Source organism: Astatotilapia calliptera, chromosome 3 (assembly GCF_900246225.1).
Source record: "Astatotilapia calliptera chromosome 3, fAstCal1.2, whole genome shotgun sequence".
NCBI classification, from domain to species: domain Eukaryota; kingdom Metazoa; phylum Chordata; class Actinopteri; order Cichliformes; family Cichlidae; genus Astatotilapia; species Astatotilapia calliptera.
The window spans coordinates 26,302,003-26,325,702 of record NC_039304.1 but is presented as its reverse complement, the minus strand read 5'-3'; the positions used below and the strand labels follow the sequence as shown (position 1 = coordinate 26,325,702).

The 23,700-nt window shown below is 39.8% G+C and overlaps 1 protein-coding gene across 1 annotated transcript in view; it reads left to right on the top strand.

Moving 5' to 3' along the window:
- The window catches only part of tnfsf10l (TNF superfamily member 10, like), a 72,919-nt gene extending 49,862 nt beyond the window's left edge, over positions 1 to 23,057 (top strand). The window contains exons 3-7 of the mRNA XM_026162602.1: positions 13,181 to 13,217; positions 13,317 to 13,424; positions 16,652 to 16,815; positions 17,161 to 17,271; positions 17,385 to 23,057. Coding sequence (XP_026018387.1) covers positions 13,181 to 13,217; positions 13,317 to 13,424; positions 16,652 to 16,815; positions 17,161 to 17,271; positions 17,385 to 17,570 — 606 coding nt within the window. The 3' untranslated portion in view covers positions 17,571 to 23,057. The remainder of the gene's footprint in view (positions 1 to 13,180; positions 13,218 to 13,316; positions 13,425 to 16,651; positions 16,816 to 17,160; positions 17,272 to 17,384) is intronic.
- The last annotated feature ends 643 nt before the right edge of the window (positions 23,058 to 23,700 follow it).

Below are 23,700 nucleotides of genomic sequence, written 5' to 3'. Positions count from 1 at the left end.
TCTGATTATGCAAAGGAACCACTAAAATGTTGGGTCTGCAAGTTCAGGCTCCACTGACTTCTCTACAACAAAAGCAGTGAATGATCTTTCTTTTTTTTTTCTTTTTCCCTACACTTGGACTCAACTGGCTGGAAACGTTCCTGTGGCGATGCTGGAAGTACCCGTCCTGACACCACTCCAGACCAAACAGTCCATACATTAAATAAACCATAAATGGAGCTCATGTGGATTAGAATAACACTGTTCTGAGCCTTGATTCATTTCTAATGTTATGGCCCATTATTCCTTTATTGTACCATGTTTGACTCCACTGTCGAAAGGAAGAAGTGTGTGGGGATGTTTAAGCTGCTTTCAAGTTGTAACTCTGTATCAACATTGCTGATTTGGAAACACCTGTATGACTGTAGCGCTAAAGCCACATCTCTATTGATAAATTCATTTTTAAATGATTTTTTAATTTTTAAGCAAAAAAACCAAAAGCAAATAAAAAAAATATTTACCAGTTTTTCAGCAGATACAGAACATCAAAAGGTCAGGCAATGAATCCAAAGGCCAAAACTCAAGTAAACTGGCAGTTACTCTATTTACTGATGAAAAACCAAAAGTATAAATCCTGCCATCAAATGTGAAAAATATCTTCATCTGTTCAAATTTGTGCATGGCCCGTAATGTGGTCGGATTTCTTTCCATGGAGATTACCCTGTCAAGCATAAATTTGTGGTTTGGCTCGAGGGAGATTTAAGAAAGGAAAGACTGTCAAAGAAAAACAAAACATTGTTGATGCATACCGACTCCTGACACTGAGGTGTTTGGTTTACATTAAGGCAAATGTGAAAAAGAAACACCTTCAAAGCATTCAACCATAAAATGTTCATTTGTGCTCTTATCGCTCTGGAACTGGTGCTAGTCTTGAACAGTATGGCTTTACCAAGAAGACCAAAGTCACAGAGTCACCTTCGACCTGGCCTTAAATGACATTTGAGTTACAGATTAATCTTTTACCCACTTTTAAGGAGGCAGCCCTTGGGTACATAAACGTGGTAGTTCACCTCTGTCTTTGGTTAATGTCATTTTTTTATTGCACTCAGACAGTGTGGTATGACTTGCTTCCTAGACCAGATTAGGGCTGATAAGAGTTTGTAGCTTCCAGAAATACACAGTGAACCACACACGCACACACATACTGCCAGTCCAGGCCTGTCGGGGTCGAGCAGCATATTAAAGTATTGGGTTGCAGCTACTGCTAATCTGCAGAAGAAACGCTCCTTCATGTGCATACTTGTCCCTCTTTCACTCTCCTCTTTTCCCCCTCAATCCCCCCTTTCAGTTCCCCTTCTGTTCTTTTTTTTCCATACTTGTCCACTGTGACTCTCCTCTGTGTTTTCCCAACTTCTCCTTCTTTTTTTTTTACCATCATTCCTCTTCTTCTCTCATTTCCCATAATTGTCGATCCGTTTCCCTCTTTTCCCACCAGTTTCTGATTTTTGGCACTGGTGTTTCGCCCTAACAGCATCTGATTTTTGTCGTATTTCATCCTATTTGTTGTTCGTTTTGAAAGATACAGTCTTGTCTTTTTCAGACTGGATGTGGCCATATTTGTACACCAGGATGGATCTGGGGAAGGGCCAGTACTTGCTAGCTAACTTGATCGGCAGGTGCATCCCGTGTGGACCTGCTAAGTGGTGTGTGTTGTTGCATAAGAAAATTTTTGGTTAATGAAGACAATTCCACTACTCATTCACTCTCTGGTGGAGGCAAGCTACAGTTGCAGCCACAGGTGCCCTGTGGCCAATGCCAGTAGGTGAAGTGTTTTGCCCAAGGACACAATGACCTGGGGCCCGTTCTTCGTACGTCGCTTACTACATCCAAGATCAAATGACACATCCAAGATCAAATCATCGCGCTAACTCTGAGCTCGCTATTCCGGTTCCCCGAACACACCTGTTGTTGACGATTAGTATAGCTGGATGAAGTAATGTGAGATCACTGGGTGGCCCAACAGGGGCTACGCATCGATAGTAGAAACATTGATCGGCAACCCTTTGATTGGTCGGCGAAAATGTCGAAGGAGCGCGCTCGGTATTCTTCGGCAGCAGAGCAAGAACTCTTGAGTGAGGGATTTTAGGAGTTTCAGAGTCTAATTAAAACGCAAGGGAACACTGCAAAGGCTGCAAAAGCAAGGAGAGAGGGCTGGCAGAAAGTTGCTGACAAATTAAACTCGTAAGTAATTTAATAATAACAATAATAATGGAGTGGATCTATATAGCGCTCTTCAAGGCACCCAAAGCGTTTTACAATGCCACTATTCAGTCACTCTCACATTCACACACTGGTAGCTGTCACAGCTGCCCTGGGGCAGACTGACAGAAGCCAGGCTGCCATATCGCGCCATCGGCCCCTCTGGCCAACACCAGTAGGTGGTAGGGTAGATTTATCATATCACACTATATTATCCAATATTATATTACATTATATTATATTACATTATGTTATATTATATCCCCTTTCACATTAGAGCCACAACAGGACCCACTAGAATATGGGAACAAGTAAAAGTGAAATATAAGAATATTCTACAGAATGGTAATATTGATCACTTATATTGCTTTTCGTCTCTTGGAAAGAGACCCTGGAATAATCTGTTTGTTTGTTTATAACAGCAACCAAGAAAAGGGCAGAGCAAAAAAAAAGACAGGTGGTGGTCCTGCACCCCCTCGTCAACAAGTTGGTTAAGTAAATAATACCCTCACGGGAAAATCGATATCTCTCTATGAGCACACTGTCGCGCTGAGCTAAAGGATCCTGTCTGTCCCGCAATATACGCTGAATTCTGAGGACTCTCCTTATCAATCTTGCACCTTCCGCAATGGGTGGCTCGCGTATACGGACAGGACATGGCTGCGACAGGCTTCCCAAATCCACCTTCGCTTTTATAGCCGTGGTCTCCCATCTTGATTACACGAAGTAAATTGCAATTACTACTCTGAAATCTGAATTACATTTGTAATAATCACATACATGTAATAGAATGTTAATAGTACATTTCCCTTTTTTAGGAAATGACCTGTATGTATCTGTGTGACATCAATAAAAGGATCAAGTGCTGCATTATCTTTAGTTACATTGATGTTATTTATTTATGGTACAACAGTGGTAAAATATCGCTGTTGCTTTCGTAACAGACAGAGCTGGGGATCTTGAAATCCCGGCAACCTTTTGGTTACAAGGATGGAGGCTTCCCCAAACCCCCACTGAAACCCAGACAGAAACTGGATGCGCCCCGCTTTAAGCCTTAATATATGTAAGTTGTGGTAATATTCCTCTTTACAGATTTCCAAAATGAGGAAATTTAGTCATAAAGACCCAAATTGTGGTTACCATTGGTAGGGGGGGGGTCACAGCAAGAGTGTCCTGGGTTTAAATCCACAGGCTTGCTGGGGCCTTTCGGTGGGAATAAGGGGAAGAAAAACTGGTTAAAAAACCTGTTTATTTATGGTATAACGGAGGGAGTCTAACATTGGGATTGACTCACTAATGGAGCAAGCCTCAAGTGGCCATTAGAGTTACTCCAGTTTTTGGTCTCCTCCCCATTAGATTCAGTTTTTATCCCAGAAAGAACAGCAAGGGTGCTTTTCAGTTAAAGTGGCATTTTCAGTGATTCCAGCTGTGTGCCTCTGGTGTTAGTAAGCCAGCTTCTGGTTTCACTGCTGCCATGTCCAGGCTGCGTGTTTCCTCTGTATCACTCTTAATACATGCAGCTACTTCTGTACTTTAACTCCCATTATTGAATGGAGACTTTAATGTAAGCTCATCGATTGAACCAGTAAAATTGCCAGTTTATTAAGAAATATTAGGACATATTAAGTAGATTTTTTAATCCATAGGCATAAGATAATATGCATTCTGACAAATTAATCCAGCAGATTATTTAAAAGTTAGAACACCCTTCTGGACTCCCTCTTGACCAGTGTTCCCCCCATATCGGCAGTGCTGACAGAAAGCAGAGCTTCCAAGAAGACATTTTTAAGGATTTACTCGCTATCTTGTCTCTTTCTCTGTCTCTCTCCTTGTACCGTAACCTTAAATTTTTTCCCTCGATTTCTCCATTTCTTTCTTTTTTAAGCTTTTGGCCAGACATAGCATGACGTGAAGAAATCCAGTTATTTTTATCTCTGTCTGTTGTTCCAAACAGGGTGAAAGAGGAAAGTTCAGGGCTTATTTGTTGTTGTTATTGCAGCTGGACGGGGTTCTTTTGGACTTGAGCTGTTTCAGGCTTCCCTAAAGCTCATGCATATTTGCACAAATGCGCACACGTTCGCAGACGCACCACAGCAAATGCCCTCAGGTCGGTGTAATCAACATGCACTCGCATAAGGTCACGTTGGCAGTGAACTTGAACTTTGAGGCTTGTCACATCAGAGCCTCCATAGTGATTTACTGGAAACAAAAGCAGTTTCCTTAACGAGGGCAGGAGTGCAGTCTTTCACCATAAACCACCAGCACACAGTGGCTGATAAAATCCTCATTAAGGGTAAAGCCACAAACACATAAAACTTACTTCCTTGTTGCAGAAAATAAGCCCAAAAGCATTCACTTCATGGTGAGAAAGAGGTTTTATTGAGCCCTTTGGTAAGGTTAGATGAATTATTGTTAGAGTTATGGCAATTATTTAGTGTTTCATCTGGGTTTCATGCATTGATAGGCATTCTTTAATTTTCACTGACATAAAGACTGTAATTTGCAATGAGCAAACAACATTTGACTGTAAATGATCCTTCTGAAGAGCAGCGATTGTGCTTATTATCAGCTCCAGCTCCATATGTAGCTTATACTGGGTCTTGATGCGGCCCCTCGGTTTCTCTTCTATCTGAAAGAAACAGTTTTAATCCTCCTCTGACAGTTTTTATTCCTCAGCACAGTCTGAACTGTCTGAAGCAGCTTTCTTGTAACTTCTTTAAGTATTTTTCAGGAATAGTTGTTTAATGTTTAATGGCCCTGCACTGCTTCAAAAATGTTGAGGTCCGGCCTCTGGGGAGGTCAATCCATGACTGATGGTGTTCCACTGCGTATGTTCTTCCATCCAGGTATGCTTTTACTGCATTGGGAGTGTGTTTGGGATCATTGTCAAGCTAAAAAATGAATCCATCAGCAATCAGGCAAATTGCATAGTGGATCAATGGTGGACCATCATGTTTCAAAGGTGGCTGTAGACACTCATGGTTTTATCTCTCTCCTGACATCTTCCGTACATATTGACAACAACGTGGACCAAACATTTCAAATTAGGATCTATCACTCTGCTGCCACTGCTTTTCAGTCCGGTTCTTTGGTAATTTGCCATGCTTCAGCCCTTTCTCCATTTCCGTTCTTTAGGAATGGCTTCTTAACACCCATCCTTCCACTGAGACCATTTCTGGTGAGGCTTCAGTGAACGAATGAAGGGTTAGATAGAGGTTTTCGCTGGAGGTTTTTCTGTTTCTTAAGCACATGACTTTCAGGTGCTAGTTTCTTAGGCCTGACACTTACTCTTTTGTCCTCCATTTGTCCAGTTTCCACCAATTTCTTGAGGACACCATGGTGAGTTATGTTGTACTTTTGTCAAACTGTGTTGTTGGTGGTATTTTTCATTAGCTTCAACTATAGAAATGGGAAGAAATGATGTGCTTTTGTGAAAAGCTGCTGCTAAAGCTGCTGTGCCTAAAGATACAATTTAAAATTGGTTCTTCGCGAAGTTGTCTGTTGTGATACTACATTGATTCATCCTTTCATAGGTCAATGTTAAGTGGCTTGAAGAAAACAAAATCTCTAGAGATGGTCAGGTACAATAAGGGAAAATGAGTGACAGACCTTTAGAAAGCCTAGAGAACTATTGGTCAGAACAATTTTATATAACTGCTACTAAGTATCTCTGGCTGATTGTTCCTTTCTTTCCTGTTTCCTAATTCTTCTTCCTGAATGGCACAAAAAAGTTCAGTAGGGTGAAAAGGTAAAGAATTCCTTTCTCAGCATTGGCGCCTTATCTTTGAGCCTTTCTTGATGTTCTCATTTTTAATCTTGACATATGAAGCTGTAAAACAAAACATTAGTGTGAGTGTGGAGGATAGTGTGTGCATGTGTGTGAAGGAGGCACTTAGAAGGATTGTGTGTGATTGATTTCCAAGGACATGAATGAACAGTTTAGAAAAGACAGCTTAAAAAAAAAGCCTTTTCCGTCTTATTAGACGAGCAGGCAGCTGACATGAGAAGAAAAAATCATTTAGAAGAAGTGAAGAGTCCTAAATTTAAAAAACTGTCAGGATACACCATAAATGAATCAATGCAAACAGTTCTCAAAAAAACATAAAAATACCAAGTGAAACATCAAAAGTAAAGAAGATAAAACCCCTGAAAATAAACAACCTCACCTGAAATGCAGCAGCTCCAATGCGTTGTCAACGCAGCCTTTAGTCATTTGCGGGGAGCCATTTAAGTGGCGAATGACTCAAATAACTGTCTCGACCTCCGACACGCAGTAACTCTTTCCAGGCTTCAGATTTTAGATGGGCTCCATGGAATGCAAAGTCCAGTGGGGTTCAGTGGCTGGAGTGTAACTCACAGGAAACTGATGTGCATCAGTGAAGACTTTTATATTTTACTTCCAGGCAAGAAGTCCAATGTGTTATCCTCATTTACGGTACTGACTTTATGACTCTCTGCTCTCCAACAATACTGTGTCAGACATACATGAAGCAAAAATAAATAACAGATAGATGCAGAGCTGATGATTTGGTGTAACTGACATTTTTAATGAATGACCACCACTTAAAATTGTGATCCCATGGATGAATAACTATTTATACCTTTCTGGTTGCAGTTTGTAGTCCCAGTAATATCACTCATGTTTGACCAGGCTTTGGTTGCATGCAGATACAAAACATGAGAAGGAACCTATTTGCTGAAATGTAAATTAGACTAGAAGCTGTCTGATTTTCTATGACCATCATTTTGCTGTTTAGTTGCTTTTGTAAATTTATTTACATTTGTAAACAGCGATCAGTGGATGGAACAGGAAGTCTTGGTCTCGCAGGTCCAAAATATTGGCTGAAGCAATCCTCAGATAAATGGCTAAGATAAGGTGGATTCTTAGATTGCTCAGAAGATAAACAGGCAATCGACTTAGTGCTTCTCTAGTGCCGCAAACAGGTTGACATTTTTGTTTTTTAATGAAATGTCCATAAAAATATTTTACCTCAACCTTTAAAGCACCAGCATTGTCATGCCTGGTATGTTTGTACCCACTCACAACAGTCTCCATGCAAAACTGATGAGTATTCATGCATATTCATTTTTCTTTGTTTGTGGACATGGGCATGAAAACACACTTTAAAGGCCATTTGTGAATTGTTATTGGCAAAAACTGGCTGAGCAACAAAGTCTACAAGATGGCAGCAGGCCATGAATGAGCTGGCTGGAGACCTCCAGTGTGGTGTGTGGCATCAGTATCTTCTTTCAGCTACTTTGCACGATTACAAGAGGTTCTAACTTTGAAAACATATCACAATCTTGATACGTCTTCTTCTATACTGATGGGTCCAAGTCTCTTTTTATTTTTCGTTCCAACAGTGAAGCCTGAAATGGAAAAGTCCCCTCACTGGAGGTCTGCTGCCAAATTAGGAAAACAGATCAAATTCAAATAGTTTCCATAGTTTCATACCAGGAATGACTTCCATGTCAGTGTCACACTTAGCATGTTAGCATGCTGGAAATATTTCACAATGTCAGTCATTACAGCATCAGTTCAAACTAACTGTGATCAAGCATGTGCCCTTTAGCAACAATCAAACCTATTTGAGAATGTAAGGAATTATTTTTATTTACTTGTATTTAAGGCCATAACAGCCCTTAACTCAGCTAAAGAACAGGTGTTCATGCTGAAGTTTTCATATCCCGTGGATTCAAGACCAGGATGGCTTTCTGTGCAAAACTTTTCCATGTTTTTTATTCAATTAAAGTATGTCCCAGAGTAATCCAAATGCAGCTTCCAGCTTTTAATTTAATCGAGTTATTTGTTTTTAAAAGTGTAATTAAATAATTGAAATTGTTTTACTCCTACAACAAACCCCTATTACCTAGAATTATCTCTTGATCCTAGCCATAATTAACCTTTCATTAAAAGGGCAGAGTAATGACTTCAAGCTGCAACCAGAGGGGAAAGTTGGAAAATCAAAAAAAAAAAGAAAGAAAGAAAGAAAGAAAGAAAGAAAGAAAAAAGTTCCCTTTATTACCAATTCATCATACTGAAAACAAGCCATGCAAGTTTCCACTGAGGTATAATTCATGCGATCGGCTCACCTGAAGGAAATATTGTGTTTACTTATGCAGAACAACACTTAGATGTGTTTTTACGTTATATGTTTAAGATGTCAGAACTCATTTTCCTTCCCTCACACTCCATTTTTCAGCAAGTGTTTCTTAACTCTCATAGCAATGGACTTGGACAGTGCAAGAAAAATCATCCTCGCTCAGAACATGATTTACTTTCACTGCGGCCAGTTGTGTGTTTTATGTCTTTATGGAAAATCCCGCAGGAATCATTTTTATCTAAAATGTGCTTTATCTTTTCACATCAGGGCCTGCCATTTATTTCAAGCAAGTTTGACGCCTTGTACACAAAACACACAACACCCACTCAAGTACACATTCTAAAATAAGACTAAAAGTGAGAATGTGCTTTATATGTATATGTGCAATATAGTCCAATATATTGTCCAATATGATTAAGTCTGTGTGAACTGTAGCCTCAGTTTCCTGTTCTTAGCTGACAGCAATGGCACCCAGTGTGGTCTTCTGCTGCTGTAGCCCATCTGTTTCAAGGATTGAGCTGCAGTCTGTTTAGAGACACTCTTCTGAATACCTTGGTTGTAATAAGCGATTATTATTACTTCCTTCCTCAGCTTTATTTCCTATTTGGTATTTGAAGGTCGTATTGACCATGCCTATATACCTAAATGCATGCAGTTGCCACCATGTGATTGGCTGATTGCATTAGTGAGCGGTTGACACCTTGTACCTAATGAAGTGGCCAGCGAGCATATGTTACTGCATACAGAAGGTTGTAAATAAAAACCAGATGGCAAATGGCAGTAAAGGAAACAAAGCACTATAACTCCAAGTGACACTGGTTTCACATTTAAAAGTGCTGCTGGTCCAGAATCTTTCAGGATGCCACTGAAACCTTCCAATCCTGTGTGCAGCATTATGCATGTAGCTGATGTCACGCTGTAGCCATCCCATAGTTTCCCAAGTGAGAGCTTAAGCATCAGAGACAGCAGACATAATGAAAACATGTTGCTCCAGAGTTGCCCTGAAAGAGCTTGAAAGCTTCTGAAACACTGTGTTTTTCTGGGTTGTTTTTTTTCCCCTTTCTTTCTTCAACTGCAGCCACATGCAGGGCAGAAAGTCTGTTGGCAATTTTCTCTCTTTAAGTGTGTGTGGGGGTAATTTTCTGGTTTCAGGACCCAAGGAACGTTAGGCAGAGACAGGCACGCTACGCCGAGCGAGACCAGCCGACACTCTGTGTTGCACTTTTCTATATTGTGTTCCCCCCTTAGAGTACATAGGATATACACAAGCCGTGGTGTCACGCTGACACACACACACACACACACACACACACATACTGAACCCCAGAGCAATCATGCTCAATTTGCAGGTTGAGCTGAGTGTTCAGTGCAGGAGAAACAATCCCACTGCCAAGAATAACATCACATGGGCAGCTGGGTGACCATTAAAAATGGAATTAATCATATTCAGGATATTGTGGTATTTCTGCAAATTAATCGCAGAGATTTATTTCAATAGGAGCTCAGTGCCCAGCTTCGGGGCACTTCAGATTGACCACATGAGCCCAACAGGTGGGCAGAGTGGGCAGACATGTAGTAGAAATGGGGGAAAGGGAGAGAGAACAGGCAAAAGGGGGGAGAGAAGTAAAAGGAATTATAAATGAAAAGCTCGCTAAGTAAGTTAAAGCTGAGGGAAATCTATTTTATGCACAAAAGGCAACTGAAGCTTGATTTACAAAGTGGGAGAGACAAAAAAAGGAACACGTGTCAGTAGAGAAAGCAGTGTGTAGGAGAAGAAGATTTACTGAGTGTGTGTGAGAGACAAAACGCATCTGTGTGTGTGTGTGCACGCGTGACAAATTAAAGGAAGAACTTTGACCCTTGACCCTTGCCGTTATGGGGTCTGGTGGCTCTGTTAGGGGTTGGCTTTCTTGATTCCTTAGAGGAAAAGATCAGTTTAAAACACTTGTATTCTCATGGCAGACTCCAGGATGACAATGCCACCGAGTGGTTTGATGAGAATCATATGCTTTCGCTTTAAGTCACCAGATTTCAGTTCGGTTTAACACCTGTGGGAGATCTTTGGGCCCATGCTTTGGACAGCACTCTCCACCACATCATCAAAACACTAAATAAAGGCATATCATTTGTTAGATTGATGTTCCAGAGACTTGAGGAATCAATGCCAAGGCACACCGAAGCTGTTCTGGCAGCACGAGCTGCCCAAACACTTTACTAGAACATACTTTGTGCTGTTGAGGGTCGGCTTGTTTTTTTGGCTGTTTGTTCTTTATTCTTTGAATTTGTCAGTTGTTTGTATTTTGGTCCTGGCTGTGTCTACACCTGGGATGAAACAAAAGCCACTCCCTGGGAACATAAATGATAGAGAGGAGCAGGAGAAATAAACCAGAGACTGGACGACGGGGAAGTGTGTGCTGTTGAGGGAAGAAAAGGAAAGTTTATATTTAAGAGTTGAGATGATGAAAGAAGGCAAAAAAGACAGGAGAGTGTAAAATGAAAGAAAAAAAGAGCATGTAGTGTATTGTCCAATTTTAAAACTAAGCTAAGTCTGAAACTTCTCCACACATTCTCTGCTGATGAAAATGTCCTGAATGTTCTTTCTCCTGTAGTCATTATTCATCAGGATCAGGTCCCTCTCCCTCATTCTCACTGAGAGAAGTGTACCAAAGTTAGTTGAGCTACGCTAAAATAATTCAGATAAATTATACCAGTTCACAGCAACACTCATCTCAAGGCACTTTGTTGTGACGTGAAGACCTGCAAGGTCTTAGAGGAAGAGCTCCACTAGCACTTTACGATGGCGGGGAGGAAGAAGCAGAGCCAGGCTCAGGGAGGGGCAGCCATCTGCTGCAACTGGTTTGGGAGTGAGGGGGTAATAGACCATAGGCAATAAACAGGACAAAAGGCAGTCTGGGACAAAAGTTAATGACATGCAATAGTGGTGTACAAAGGAAGAAAGAAGGGATTGGAGGAGTAATGGCATCATGGGAAATCCTCCAGCAATCTCAGTCTTTAGGAGCGTAACTAAGGGATGGTTCAGGGTCACCTGGTCCAGCATAACTATACGGAAAACTTCATCTTGAAAGAGTCTGTCTAACAAACCTTAATTGGAGCTGTTTCCACAGATGAGGGGCCTGAAAGCTGAAGGCTCTTTAAGATAAGATGGGGCCTGATTATTAAAGACTTTATATTTTAAACTTGATTCTGGATTAAACAGGGAGCCAAAACTAAGCCAAAATGGGAGAAATATGCTCTCTCTTTCTAGTCCCAGTTAGTGCTCTCAGTGCAGCATTTTGGGTCAACTGAAGATTTTTCTGTGAAAAAAGAAAATATCTTTTACCTTTAGCAGCTAAACTTAAAAAACCAAATATTACATCTTTATCTTTATCTGATATATTCACAATGATTCGTGTTGTAATTTCAATACTTCTGCTTTTGTCTTGTCCCTAGAACATGTTTGTTGCCTTAAGGTTTCCTCTCTTAGCAAACTTTCTTTTCCCTATGTGAATCAAAGCTGGGACGGTGTCGTAAACATCACGAAGCTCAACCATGACACATTGCTACTTTAGGGCTGTACAAATATTACTTAACTATAGAATCAATAAATTCATTACAGAACAGTCGACACAAACAAAACAACTGTGTCCACTGCAGCCACTTCACACCCATAAAACTGGCTCTGGCTGTCTGAGGAGCCCAAAGAAACAACTGCAGGTTAATGATTCACTTTACAGTCAGAGTTAAATAACACCTTCGACTCTCACTCTAGCTGGACAAGCTCATCTTTATTAACAGTTACAAAGCTGTAAAAATGGACTGACAGACAACACTTACAGTACAACACAGTGCCTTTATCTTTAAATTGACTTTCATACACTTAGTGTTTTGTACTTTATCCAATTACAGACAACATTTGTGGGGGAGTGATTTATGGGACCAATAATTCACAAGTTCAAAACCTTATTGTGGTGCTGTTTAATTGCTTTAATGATTAATTAAAGACTGATTCCGTGTATAGTTTAAGGATGTTGTGCTCCTGTGGCTATGCAATGTGACTGTGACTGGAGATCCTCTGATTTCCTGAAATAATTCAATCAAGCTATTTACAATTTTCTCAGTTATTTAATATGTACTGTATGTACTGTAGTTAACTTAAAGAGCAGTTTCCCCTCTCTCTGGAACATTATGGAAAGTTCATGTAACTTTGATTTATGCTCATGTATTTACAACAGTCATCAGACCTAAGTTGACCTCCTGTCAGGCATTAGAGAATTAAGTTAACCATTATATTTTATTTGCTTATTGCTAATGTTTTATTATGCTTCAAAAAGCATTGGAAAAAATAGAAATGTAATAATTTAAATAAATAAATGTATTTAAAACATGTAAATAGTATATAGAGATTTAATTTTAGACAAAAAACAAAAAGTATACAAAATATACAAAAATAAATTAAATAAACTTTAAAAATTACTTTATTTTTGCTGATTTAGTTTACTTATCAACAAAAGTTTGAATGTTAGATTTTTACACAAATATTACAATTTTATATCGTTTTACATGTCCGGTAATTGTGGTGGATGGCATTAGATGAATCAGCTGTATCCTATCCAGCCCTGTGTGAATAATCCTTTGTTATTTGCGTTACTCAGATGAAACAAGCTAGTCTAGCTCACCATGTTACATTAACCTCCTTTTTATCCAGCAGTGAGTTTGCACATTCTTTTTTTTTAGGTCACGCTAAGATGTTAAATTTAACAGCATAAAGTGAACAATTCCTTTTTTTTCTTATTCTCACATTTTTGTTGACTTGTATGTTTTTCTATATTTTCTTTTAGGTGGCAGATAGCATCATCTCAAAGCGCATCTTCACTGGTGAGCATCCCTTTGTCTACAGACACACACACAAACACAGACAGACACACACCTTCTCACTAACTTTTTTAATGTTCTTTGATCCCCTTTCTCCCTTAGAGGCGAGAACCATGCCTCACAATTTCAACAACTCAGGGTCAAAGTTTATGAGCCCCGTGACCCAGAGGCCATCTGCCCACTTGACCCTCAGAGACGCCAGTTCTCAAGGTGAGGCATCTGTGTTTAAGCGGTCATCATTAATCTAGGCGAAAGATTTCGGGAAGTCGGAGAAGAAAATGAAAGTTTTGCCGCTGAGCCGTATGTTTTGCATGTGCCGAGCATGCACAAAACTGTGGGTTGATTGGTTAAAATCAACGATAAGCACATAAACAGTTTTGGTTCCTACATGGTTCAGACATCTGGACTGAATTAGACTAAGGAACACTGACGAGCATTGGGAGCAGCTGCTCATGAAGTTTAAAAAATATCTAAAGAAAAAAATCTGAAGAAGCTTCTCGGATGAAAGATAAAAAATCTTCAAGAAACTTAAAGAAGTCTAGAGCTTTTCTTTCCAAGCTCCTTAGATCACAGAAATGTAGCGCTACAGTCCGTGAGTGTCACGCACACCCAGTGGCTATTTTCAGATTTACACACACTACAGTCCTGTTTAGGAAGCTTTGTTTATTAAAATTATTCACAAAGAAATAAAATGTATTATTATCGAGTTCTTTGGTGCACACTGGGGCCTCTGGTTTCCCAGAAACCAAAAACATGTATGTTTGATTATGTATTTAATCAAAATTAGTGAACTGTGATGGAAGTCAACCTGTCCAGCCTGTACCCCACTTTTTGCCCAATGATAGCAGAGATTGGCTCCAGCCCTTCCACTGGTCCTATCTGTATAACCAATTAAAAAAGATGAATGGGTGGATTATTAAGTTATTCCATCTGTTAAAGTTCCAAATCACATTTTCTTCCCCATTTTCCTGTGTAGCATGTTTAGAAGCACATTAAAGTCTACTCTGCTGCTCTTTTTCGTACCACTTCCTGTGTGCCCGAGGCATTTACTAAGAAACACTGAAGTTTTAAGCTGAGTCTGTGAGGTCTACCAGTATGCTGTATGTGGCAGTAAAGTAGATATTTATATAGTTCACAGATCAGAATCACACACGTTATAAAACATGGAATTTAAAGTTGGAATGTGTTTTTCATGACTTTGGTATTGTTTCATCTGAATCGGTCGTGCAAGCTGAAGGGTGTTGACAATCTGGCAAAGCCTTCCTTATGTTATTTCCACTGAGTTGACAAAGGGTAAGAAATGTGCTGTGTGTGTGTGTGTGCAAGAGCTAGAAAGACTGTGTGTCTGTAAGAGGGTGAGGTTCACACATTAAGCCTGGATTTCTCATAAGGAAGTACTGGAGGAACTTTGATCCGCGATGGGTGTTTCTTAGAAAGAGAAGTTATCCTACACATGAAGAAAACTGTTTCACGCTGGCACACACAAGCTATGACCCGACTAATTACAACTGAGAGTGTAAAGAATTTAAGTCGTCACCATGACTTTGCCATCTGGGTTTCGACTGTCCGTTTTGAAGCTTCAGAGTTTGCCTTTTGGCTGTTGCCACGTTGGTTTGTTTGGAGCCCTAAGGTACCTTATGTGGACAGCAAAAGCACAGCAAAAGCACAGCATGCTTACGTATTAGTTAATGAAGATAAGCTTGCACACATTTTGCAGACATTAAGAGTTATGCCATGAATTATCGCCATGTTGGACATCACCATTTGCTAGTTGCAACTGCGTCTTTCCTGACTGGTTGTTAGGGTTTCTGATAGTTCCTGGCTGGAAATTGGTTGCACAGAAGTTGCTGCACCAAAAACCTCCAAGCAATCGATTTGTTTGGTAACAAACTGCCTCAGTTTCCTGTTTTTCATGTTTGTCTGCGAATGCTTGCTAACTATTAGCTGAGCAGCAGTGCAACTTGAAAAACTGTACAATAAATTTACTTTTACATTCAAAGTAAAAGTTGCACTGCAGAGGTGCAGCCAACAAGTTTCAAAAAATGCAACTTGTACTTAAAGGCACACCATCTCCGTTTACCGTTTTCCAGTTTCAGTGCATCTTGAAGACCAAGTTGTCACGACTGTCACACAGACAACAGGTCAGTAACACACGTCTTGGATGGTTTGTTCCATACAGTAAGTCATATTATTTTTTGGATAGTACCTGCTAAAACAGCACGTACACAATGGTGCAGTCCACTTCATTGACTGGCAGAGGTGAAGCTCTTTTGGGAAAACTTTTCATTTAAAGTGAATGTACCCCCCCATCCCTTCAGTATCCAGGTGGATGTGTTCTAAAATAAAAAATCACCCAGCATGGAGTTCTTATGAAGAGAAAAGCTAATGCAGTTTTTGGTATCAGGCTGTAAACATGTTTTTTAATGCAAGCCTTTGGAAAGTGACTTGTTTTTGGAGCCTCAAGTGGCCACTAAAGGAACTGCAGTTTCTCGCACTTCTGGATTGAAAATCATTTTTCAGCGTTGGATCAGATGGAAGAGTTTATTCAGTTAAGGTCTCTGTGATGGTTATGTGCTAATAAATCACAGCATTTACATTGTAGTGTTATAGACTTACGCTTCTATTGTTGATGGCAGTGTTTCAGATTTGCACACTAGTCACACAAGTACACGTGGCAGAGGAAATAAAGCCAGCATGCACGAGAAATCACTTGTGTTAAATGTTTAATTTCTGCCATGAGGAAAACTGCTACACATGGTTCTAGTCAGCAGTATTCAGTATTTCCTGCATCTTACAGGACTTTGGCTTCAAGTTGGTGCCTCTTACCGGTGAAACAGGCTTAACCAAAGATTAAATCACCACTTCTGCTTTAAGTGGCCATTGTACAAGTTTGAATGTGCACTTCAGAGTGCCCTGTTACAGAGTACTCAGAAGGAAAATCCACATCGCCTACATTGTCCAATAGACATGGTGGCTCAACTGTGTAATGTAAACATCGTTCACCAAAATTTTAAATAATACTGTAATTAAAAGTGCTTTTTTTTAAATCACAGGATTTTATCTTTTTTAACTCAGTATTTCAGATGTTTCTCAATATTTTAAGGGCTTTAGGGGAAAAGGCAAACTATTGCTCAACTTTGGCGGCTGTAAGAAAGAAGCGCACTACTCTGGAGTCACAAACTGTATTTATTCAAGGTTCATTTTGCCAGCTGCTGCCGCTTTTGAGCTTTAGGCAAACACTCACTGATATGTGTCTTTGCTTAGTTTTTAAACCTGGTATTGATTTATTTTTTTTTATTACATCCAATCTATGATTTCTAGGCTTTAGCTGGTTTGTTTTTCCCCACTCCTTTTATTTTCCATCCCCATGTGACAGTTTTTCTTCCCTCTTCTGTTTAGAATTTGTCTCTTGACACTTTTTTAATCTTTGCCAACAGGGTTTTCTTCCTCCCTGAGCATCATGCCTGGTCTTCATCAGTCCTGCCGCCATTTGGTCCGCTCATGGGCCAATCAGAGCCTAGGAGCTCACCTGCACAACATGACCCTGTCTAATGGGAAGCTCCGAGTGCCCCAAGATGGGAGGTACTATCTGTACTCACAGGTGAGAAAGCTATGCAGATGGAGGAGATGCTCCAGGCACTTTGCCATATTTTTGTGTGTTTTAACATGACAAGTTTGTCATTAATTAACCTTGTAGTGATAGCTGCTGAATAAAGGTGTCTGTGACTGTTGTAAATTCAATTTTATTAACCATTAATTGTTGTTTACAACATGATTGGATTCATTATCGTAGGGTCTACCTTACAAGTAGGGTCTACCTTACAAGTAGGGTCTACCTGTAAGGTAGACTGCAGGAAACCTGCTTTTCTGTCAAAAACAAGGGCACGTCAAAGAGGAAAAAACATAAAACAAGTCACTGCATTAACTTATTTCCACCTTTGTCCAGGTGTATTTCCGTTATCCATCCCCATCTGCAAATGAGGGGGACCAGCGCAGCGTCAGCCACCAACTGGTGCAGTGCGTCTACAAGAAAACGTCCTACCCAAGCCCCATACAGGTACAGCATCTCTGTTTTCCTAAAACAATCAAAGATCACCCTGAAGTATTTGTACCTTTCAGCACTGTCATTAGCACTGGGATGATTTTCTCTACTTTGTAATTTTTTTCCAGCTCCTGAAAGGTGTGGGAACCAAGTGCTGGGCTCCAGACGCTGAGTACGCCCTACACTCCGTTTACCAGGGAGGACTTTTTGAACTGAGGGCCGGTGACGAGATCTTCGTCTCTGTCTCTTCCCCCACCATGGTAAATGCAGAAGAATCTGCTAGCTACTTTGGCGCCTTCCGTCTGGACCTCTGAGAGGAAAGGATTGGAGAAAAAAAAAAAGAAGCGATGGGACAATGGATGGATAAACAGATGGGCTGGAGAGCTTGGGGCCTTTTGAATATCCACTGATTGGGGGGAAAAAAATGGTCCTATAGACAGAAGAGGAAATGGAGGTCTGGATCGTCAGTGTTTGCTTGGGCAGATGCACTGAAGGATGGAAGAACTGGGGTTTGAAAGATCTACATGGGTGAAGAATACTGCAAGAGGATAGTGGATTTGCCTTTCCTGCTCTCTCGATTAAGAGAAAGCAAGACTTCAAGATAAAAGACATGTGCAATTGTGAAAAAGAAATAAATGTGAGGACTTTGATTTACAGTTGATTCTTAAGGGGGAATTTGCCACAGGAAAAAAATAAAATCACAACCTTCTAGGTGAAGTTCAGAAATTAGTCCACCATGCTATCTAGATCTCAATATAACATGACCCTACATGTGTGAATATGTCAGTGACCTTTTTATGGGAAAAAATTAAACCCTTGGTTTGGATTTGAAGATCTTACACAAAATAAAAACTTTACTCTCCACATCAACGGCTGCAGAAGAAAATGAAACAATCAAACCAAAGCAAAAACTTCTTTTTTAAGTGTGCGATGGGAGTTCTGTACATATGTATGGCTGAGAATGAGATTTACACAATGGACTGTGGTGATTTTAAAAGTAATTCATTTTTATTTTACCTTTGACTGGACTTAAAACCACTTGGGGAATCTAAAGACTTCCTACTTGCAAAACACTAAAACTGTGGATTTTATGTAAAGACCTTTAGTGGAGGAAGGGGATTGCCTCTGTGACAAACTGTAGAAAGAGCCAAGAGCTTTTTGAAGAGGAGTCTGCAAGCCAAGAAGAAGTGAAAACAAGGAGGGAGAAATCTTGATAACGCCAATAAGAATTAGCCCGGCACTGAAAGATTAAAGGACAGAGAGCGATGCTGTGGGTAGTATGCAGCCTGACCACTCTGCGTGGTTGATGTCTTTTCTTTCTCTTTCCCTTGATTCCTTCTCTTATCTTTTCATGTTAACTATTTTATCTATCTTGTCGAACCTGTGAAGCTGCATTATATTTGAGTTCATGGAGCAGTTATGCAACCAACCACAAAGCAACAATGTGAGAAGAAGATGACAGAAACACATGCAAATAGTCTAGTTTCACAATCACAGAGAGCATGGATTAAAGTGACATTTAGGTTGGGTTACATGGAGTTGTTGTTTTCACTGCAATGATCACTGGTTCCATAACATAAAAATCTCATTTTGGATACATGGAGTTAACATTGGTGTTATTGGTGTATTGCATTATCTTTCCAGGGTAGTAGCTTAACTTGAACATGGCAAAATGTGCACTTACCTAAAACAACTGCAGCATTTAGTAAAAGGACTGGTTCTTATATAGTGGACTCAAAGCAGTTCATACAGCTTGCCTCATTCACCCATTCACATGAGCACTTTTCTCTATGCTTTCTTTCACTGTAATTGTTGGTCTAGCTTCTGCATTTGGGGAAAGTTTAAAACCTGTCAAGCCTCTAGCAATGTCAATGCTTCAGTTAAAAAAAAAAAGAAAAATCCTCTAGTATAGTAGCTAACACAGAGAAGGTGGAGATCCCTGGGAGGGTTGCATCAGGAAGGGCATCCAGCCTAAAAATCTGTGCCAAATCAAATATGTGGATGCATCCGCTGTGGCGACTCGTTTTAAATAAGGGAACAGCCAATAAAAGCTTTCTCTGTGCTAGCTAGAGTGGAACATATTGTCCTTCTATTTGCTGAAAAATGATTGGTGCTAAACATTTTAACCACCATCTGGACACTCAGAATGCAAAAAATCCACACCTTAAGCAAGAACATGGGTTTAGCAGAAAAACTCAAAGGAACATTTTGATAGTTTGAATACACAGTCACCCACTGGTTTGTGGACATTCTCGAGCTTTGAGTTTAGCATTGTGGTGGTCGGTATCTTCAGCTTGCGTCTGCAAACATTTACTCATCAGGAGATTGTTTACTGAGGTCAGACTTCGACATGATCGGACCTGTTTCTGCAACAAGAGATTTGCCCCCTGCTGGTTATGAGAACGACTACAAATGTAAAGCACTTGACTTGGCAAAAAGGCTGGTTTTTAAGCAGCCTGTGCCCAGGTTAAGGGAAGATAAACAATACTTTCATTATGTAACCTCAGCTATGTTATTATTGTAGACGTCAGTGACAGTGAAAGAAATAGGGTATGGAAGCTAATTTAATGCATCGGTGCTGAAATTGTTTGTTCAGAAACACAAACAGCTGACTAAAATTGGCTGACAGTCACTTAGTAACACTGGTGCATACACATAACAATTGCAAACATTATGAGCAGTTCAGAAACTGTATTCTCAAACACACTCGGATGCTACAAATCTGAAACACAGGATCCCACACCAAGTCAAGCGAACACAGCCCAAGATTTGGAACGAGTGAGAGAGGATATTTGCAGACATAAACCATCCACCGCCTAGCACAGACACAACCCCTACATGCTTTTTTTTCTGTGTGCACATAAAAAAGTACACACATCACCTCACACTACATCCAGGCTAGCCTGTGCTATGTAGACACACACATCATCCAATGTCACATCCAGCGTGAAGACATATGCCCTGATTAATCTGGGCTGTCTAGCCTCCCTGTGCCATCTGGTAATTGTCAGTGATCTGGCATACAGCGAGGGTGCGCACACAAGAATATATGTTTGTTCAAAGGGCTTGGTTCACATAGATGATTCAGAAAATGCGGTAAAAAAATGTTTTTCACATGTGTTTATTTGCAAATGTGAGCTCCAGTTTGCTTTGTACACTTTGTACACTTAAGCACACATTTGATAGGGTAACTTCCAGACTAAGCCCCTCCTTCCCATACAGCACAGGATATCTTTGTATGCATACCGTGAAGAAGGTTATTTTATGGTGTAGTTTTGTCAGGCATGCTATGAAAACACAGCAACAGAGCTGGTTTATTTTCTACTCAAATCACAAAATGAAAGGCAAATCTCATATTGCATTAAATTACTGTTTTAAGCTCAATTTTTGCTGGGTGGCACGCACCTGCACATGTTTCTGTTGCTCTAACGCTCCCTGTGTGAAGTCAAGTTATATTCCAGTTAAAATAATATATGGTAACTTCAACAATTATGCAACATGTTATATAATATTATAACTGTAAATCTCTATACCACGCATACAAAGTTTTCCTACCTTTTGCAGTTTAAATGGTTATTCTTTTGAGTGAAAAAACAAACAAACAGACAAACACCTTTACCACAAATACCTTTTGTGGAAAGGTATTTGTGGTAAATCTAAAATTGTACTTTCTGCCAACTAAACTGTTAGCCAGACACAAAAAAGTGTGATTGCTTTGGTTGCTAGCAAATTACTGAAGTTGCCGATAATTTGCAGGAAAGTTGTAGAATTATCTGCAAAGATGTTCCATTTACTGGCCAAGCCTTAGTAAAACTTAAAAATATACAATTCAAACCAGAAATCTAGAAAGTTAACTAAGTAAATGTTGTGCTTTGCTGCTATAACCAATGCGTTTCAAAAGATGCACCTTTTACTTTAATGGAGAACTGTCTTCATGTTGTACTTTCCTTAATTTCATTGCCTTTTGGTGACTAATTGGTGAGGGTTTGCAGACAAGTCAGTGTTTCTCATGCAACAGCAGCAATCTGCTAACAAGGTTTTTGGTGCAACATCCTCTTGGTAGCCAGTTTCACATAGTGACTACCAGTAACCTCCATTAATCACTCAATAACATACTGGAGACTTCACACTTTTACTTGTTGCTGCCACAGCGGTCATTCTCTAGGCCTGTATGACTGAGGTGTAGCTGGCAATAGCTAATAGATAATTAGCTTAGATTAGCATAGGTATCAGAAACAGTAGAATTGATAAGAAGTTGCATTGAAACTTTTCAAATGTTTACTAGTAGCAGCTTTATTAAATTCACAGTATAGAAGACAGGCTATTTGTGAACAATTAGTGAGCATTGGGAAAAGTCGTGGTAATGGCTTCCATGTTTATTTTTTTGTGCTATGCTAGGCTAACTTAGGTTTTACAATTTGCAGGCAAAAACAATGTTACAAATTTGCTCCAGATTTAACAGAAAGGATTATAAAATAACATATTTCAGCATTTAGCTGTGTTGGGGTCTCTGTGCATAGTGATTTAGTGATTTAAAATGTTTCACAATGTGTCACAGAGTCACAAGATAATAACTGAGAAGTTTATGTCACGTAAAGTCACTTTTCCATCCATAAATGATTGTCCTCTGAGATGTATTCATTACGCTGAAGCCAAAGATTTTCAGAGATCCATATGTTGCAAGTAATTGGACAGTTGTTCTGTTATGATTTGATTTACAGATCATTTCATTACATTTCTGTGTACACACTCGTTACTCCTGCTGGTTGGTTAATTAAATTTCTGAAGCTAAAATGTTTTTCATGTGGAGTACCCTGCAGAGTGAGTGTGTTCATCTCTCAGCATTTCACTTTCTGTTAGATAATGTATAAATAAGGACACACGCTGCTTTAGTTTATCATTTAAAAACATAAAACATGAGCTTGTCAGCACACTGTGGGGTAATGTCACAACAAATCATCCAAGTAACTCAAAACATCTACATCAGATGGTGTTTGGTGGGGGTGAAATAAATCCAAGTTATTGGATTTTACTAGGCTGATGAGCAACAATAGTCGGTCCTAAACTCAGAGTACATTACTGGGTCAATAAAAAAAGCTTTCCCCAAACTACTCAAGGTTATCACAGAAATATTAACTAACACGATAGTAATGTAAAACAGTGACAAAAATGTTGCAACTTGAAATGAATCAAAGATTAGGTATTGCCACTGTCTAGTCTTGTGGTTGTGGGTGTTCTTTTATGTGTTGGACATAAGATGGACATAACATTCATGTGCCTTAAACCTACAGTCTTACTAATACCCAGCAGGGGGCGACTCTTGTGGTCGCAAAAAGAAGTCAGATTTTATGGAGGCCAATGAGCAAAAAGTCTAACTTTTTAACTTATCTGCAGCCACTCTAAACACATTGCTGATGTGTTTATGGTCTCAATTCCTACTTTTAAGCCTTACTAAATACAAAATCGTTGCTATTATATTGGCAAGATTGAAAGTATAGTGCATGAGAAAGCGAGAGCATAAAGTTAAATTGATGAGGCGACTTAAAGTAAAACCAAAGTTTATCATATGTAAATGCTGCTCATCCAGCAGATGATAATTAGAAGGGTCGTATTGTGAGATAGGAAGAGTACAAATATATGTGTGGTCTGCTGTGAACCCAACACGTGTTTGGTTAAATCTGTTGGATTGTGAATGATAAAACATCACCACCCAGCGATGTTTACCTTTGTAGTTCAGTTCTTATTATTGAGCAAGGCCTGTTTTTGATGTGTTTTGGTAAAATATTGCTTTTAGTTTGAAATCAGATCTTGTCTGTTTTCCTGTGCGTGTATCTGTGTGTGTGTGTGTGTGTGTGTGTGTGTGTGTGTGTGTGTGTGTGTGTGTGTGTGTGTGTGTGTGTGTGTGTGTGTGTGTGTGTGTGTGTGGTTATGCACAAAAGTGGTTTTGGACAACAGTTGAAAGCATTGCGCTTGAAACTGCCAGACCGCGAGTCAGACATGTCCATCTCTTGCTCTCTACGAGACCTGGAAAGAGAAACTAAGCCATCACCGTGGGGCACTCTAAAATCTAGACCTCATGTAAGTCAGCGTTGAGATCTTTTCCAGTTATGCTCTTTTTTGAGCTCCCATCCAAGATTCATGCTGTGTTTATATTTTGCAAGCAGCGTGGCTTGTGGAACATAGATATATATTTTGAAGGGGAGGGCTTCACAAGTCCAGTTTCACTTTGACAAACTGGGTGTCCAAACACAATAGCTTCTCCAGTCTTGGCTTTACACGGGGTGGGAAAAACACCACCTTCAAGTTCCTGTTTTGATCCCGGTGAGGATGTAGCTGTATTTAAGAGTCTGAGGTCGTGATTCCCCGACACAATAAACCATTTGGACACTAATAAACAAGCTGAATGCATCTTTTCTCATAAAACACACACTGAGAGCCAAATTT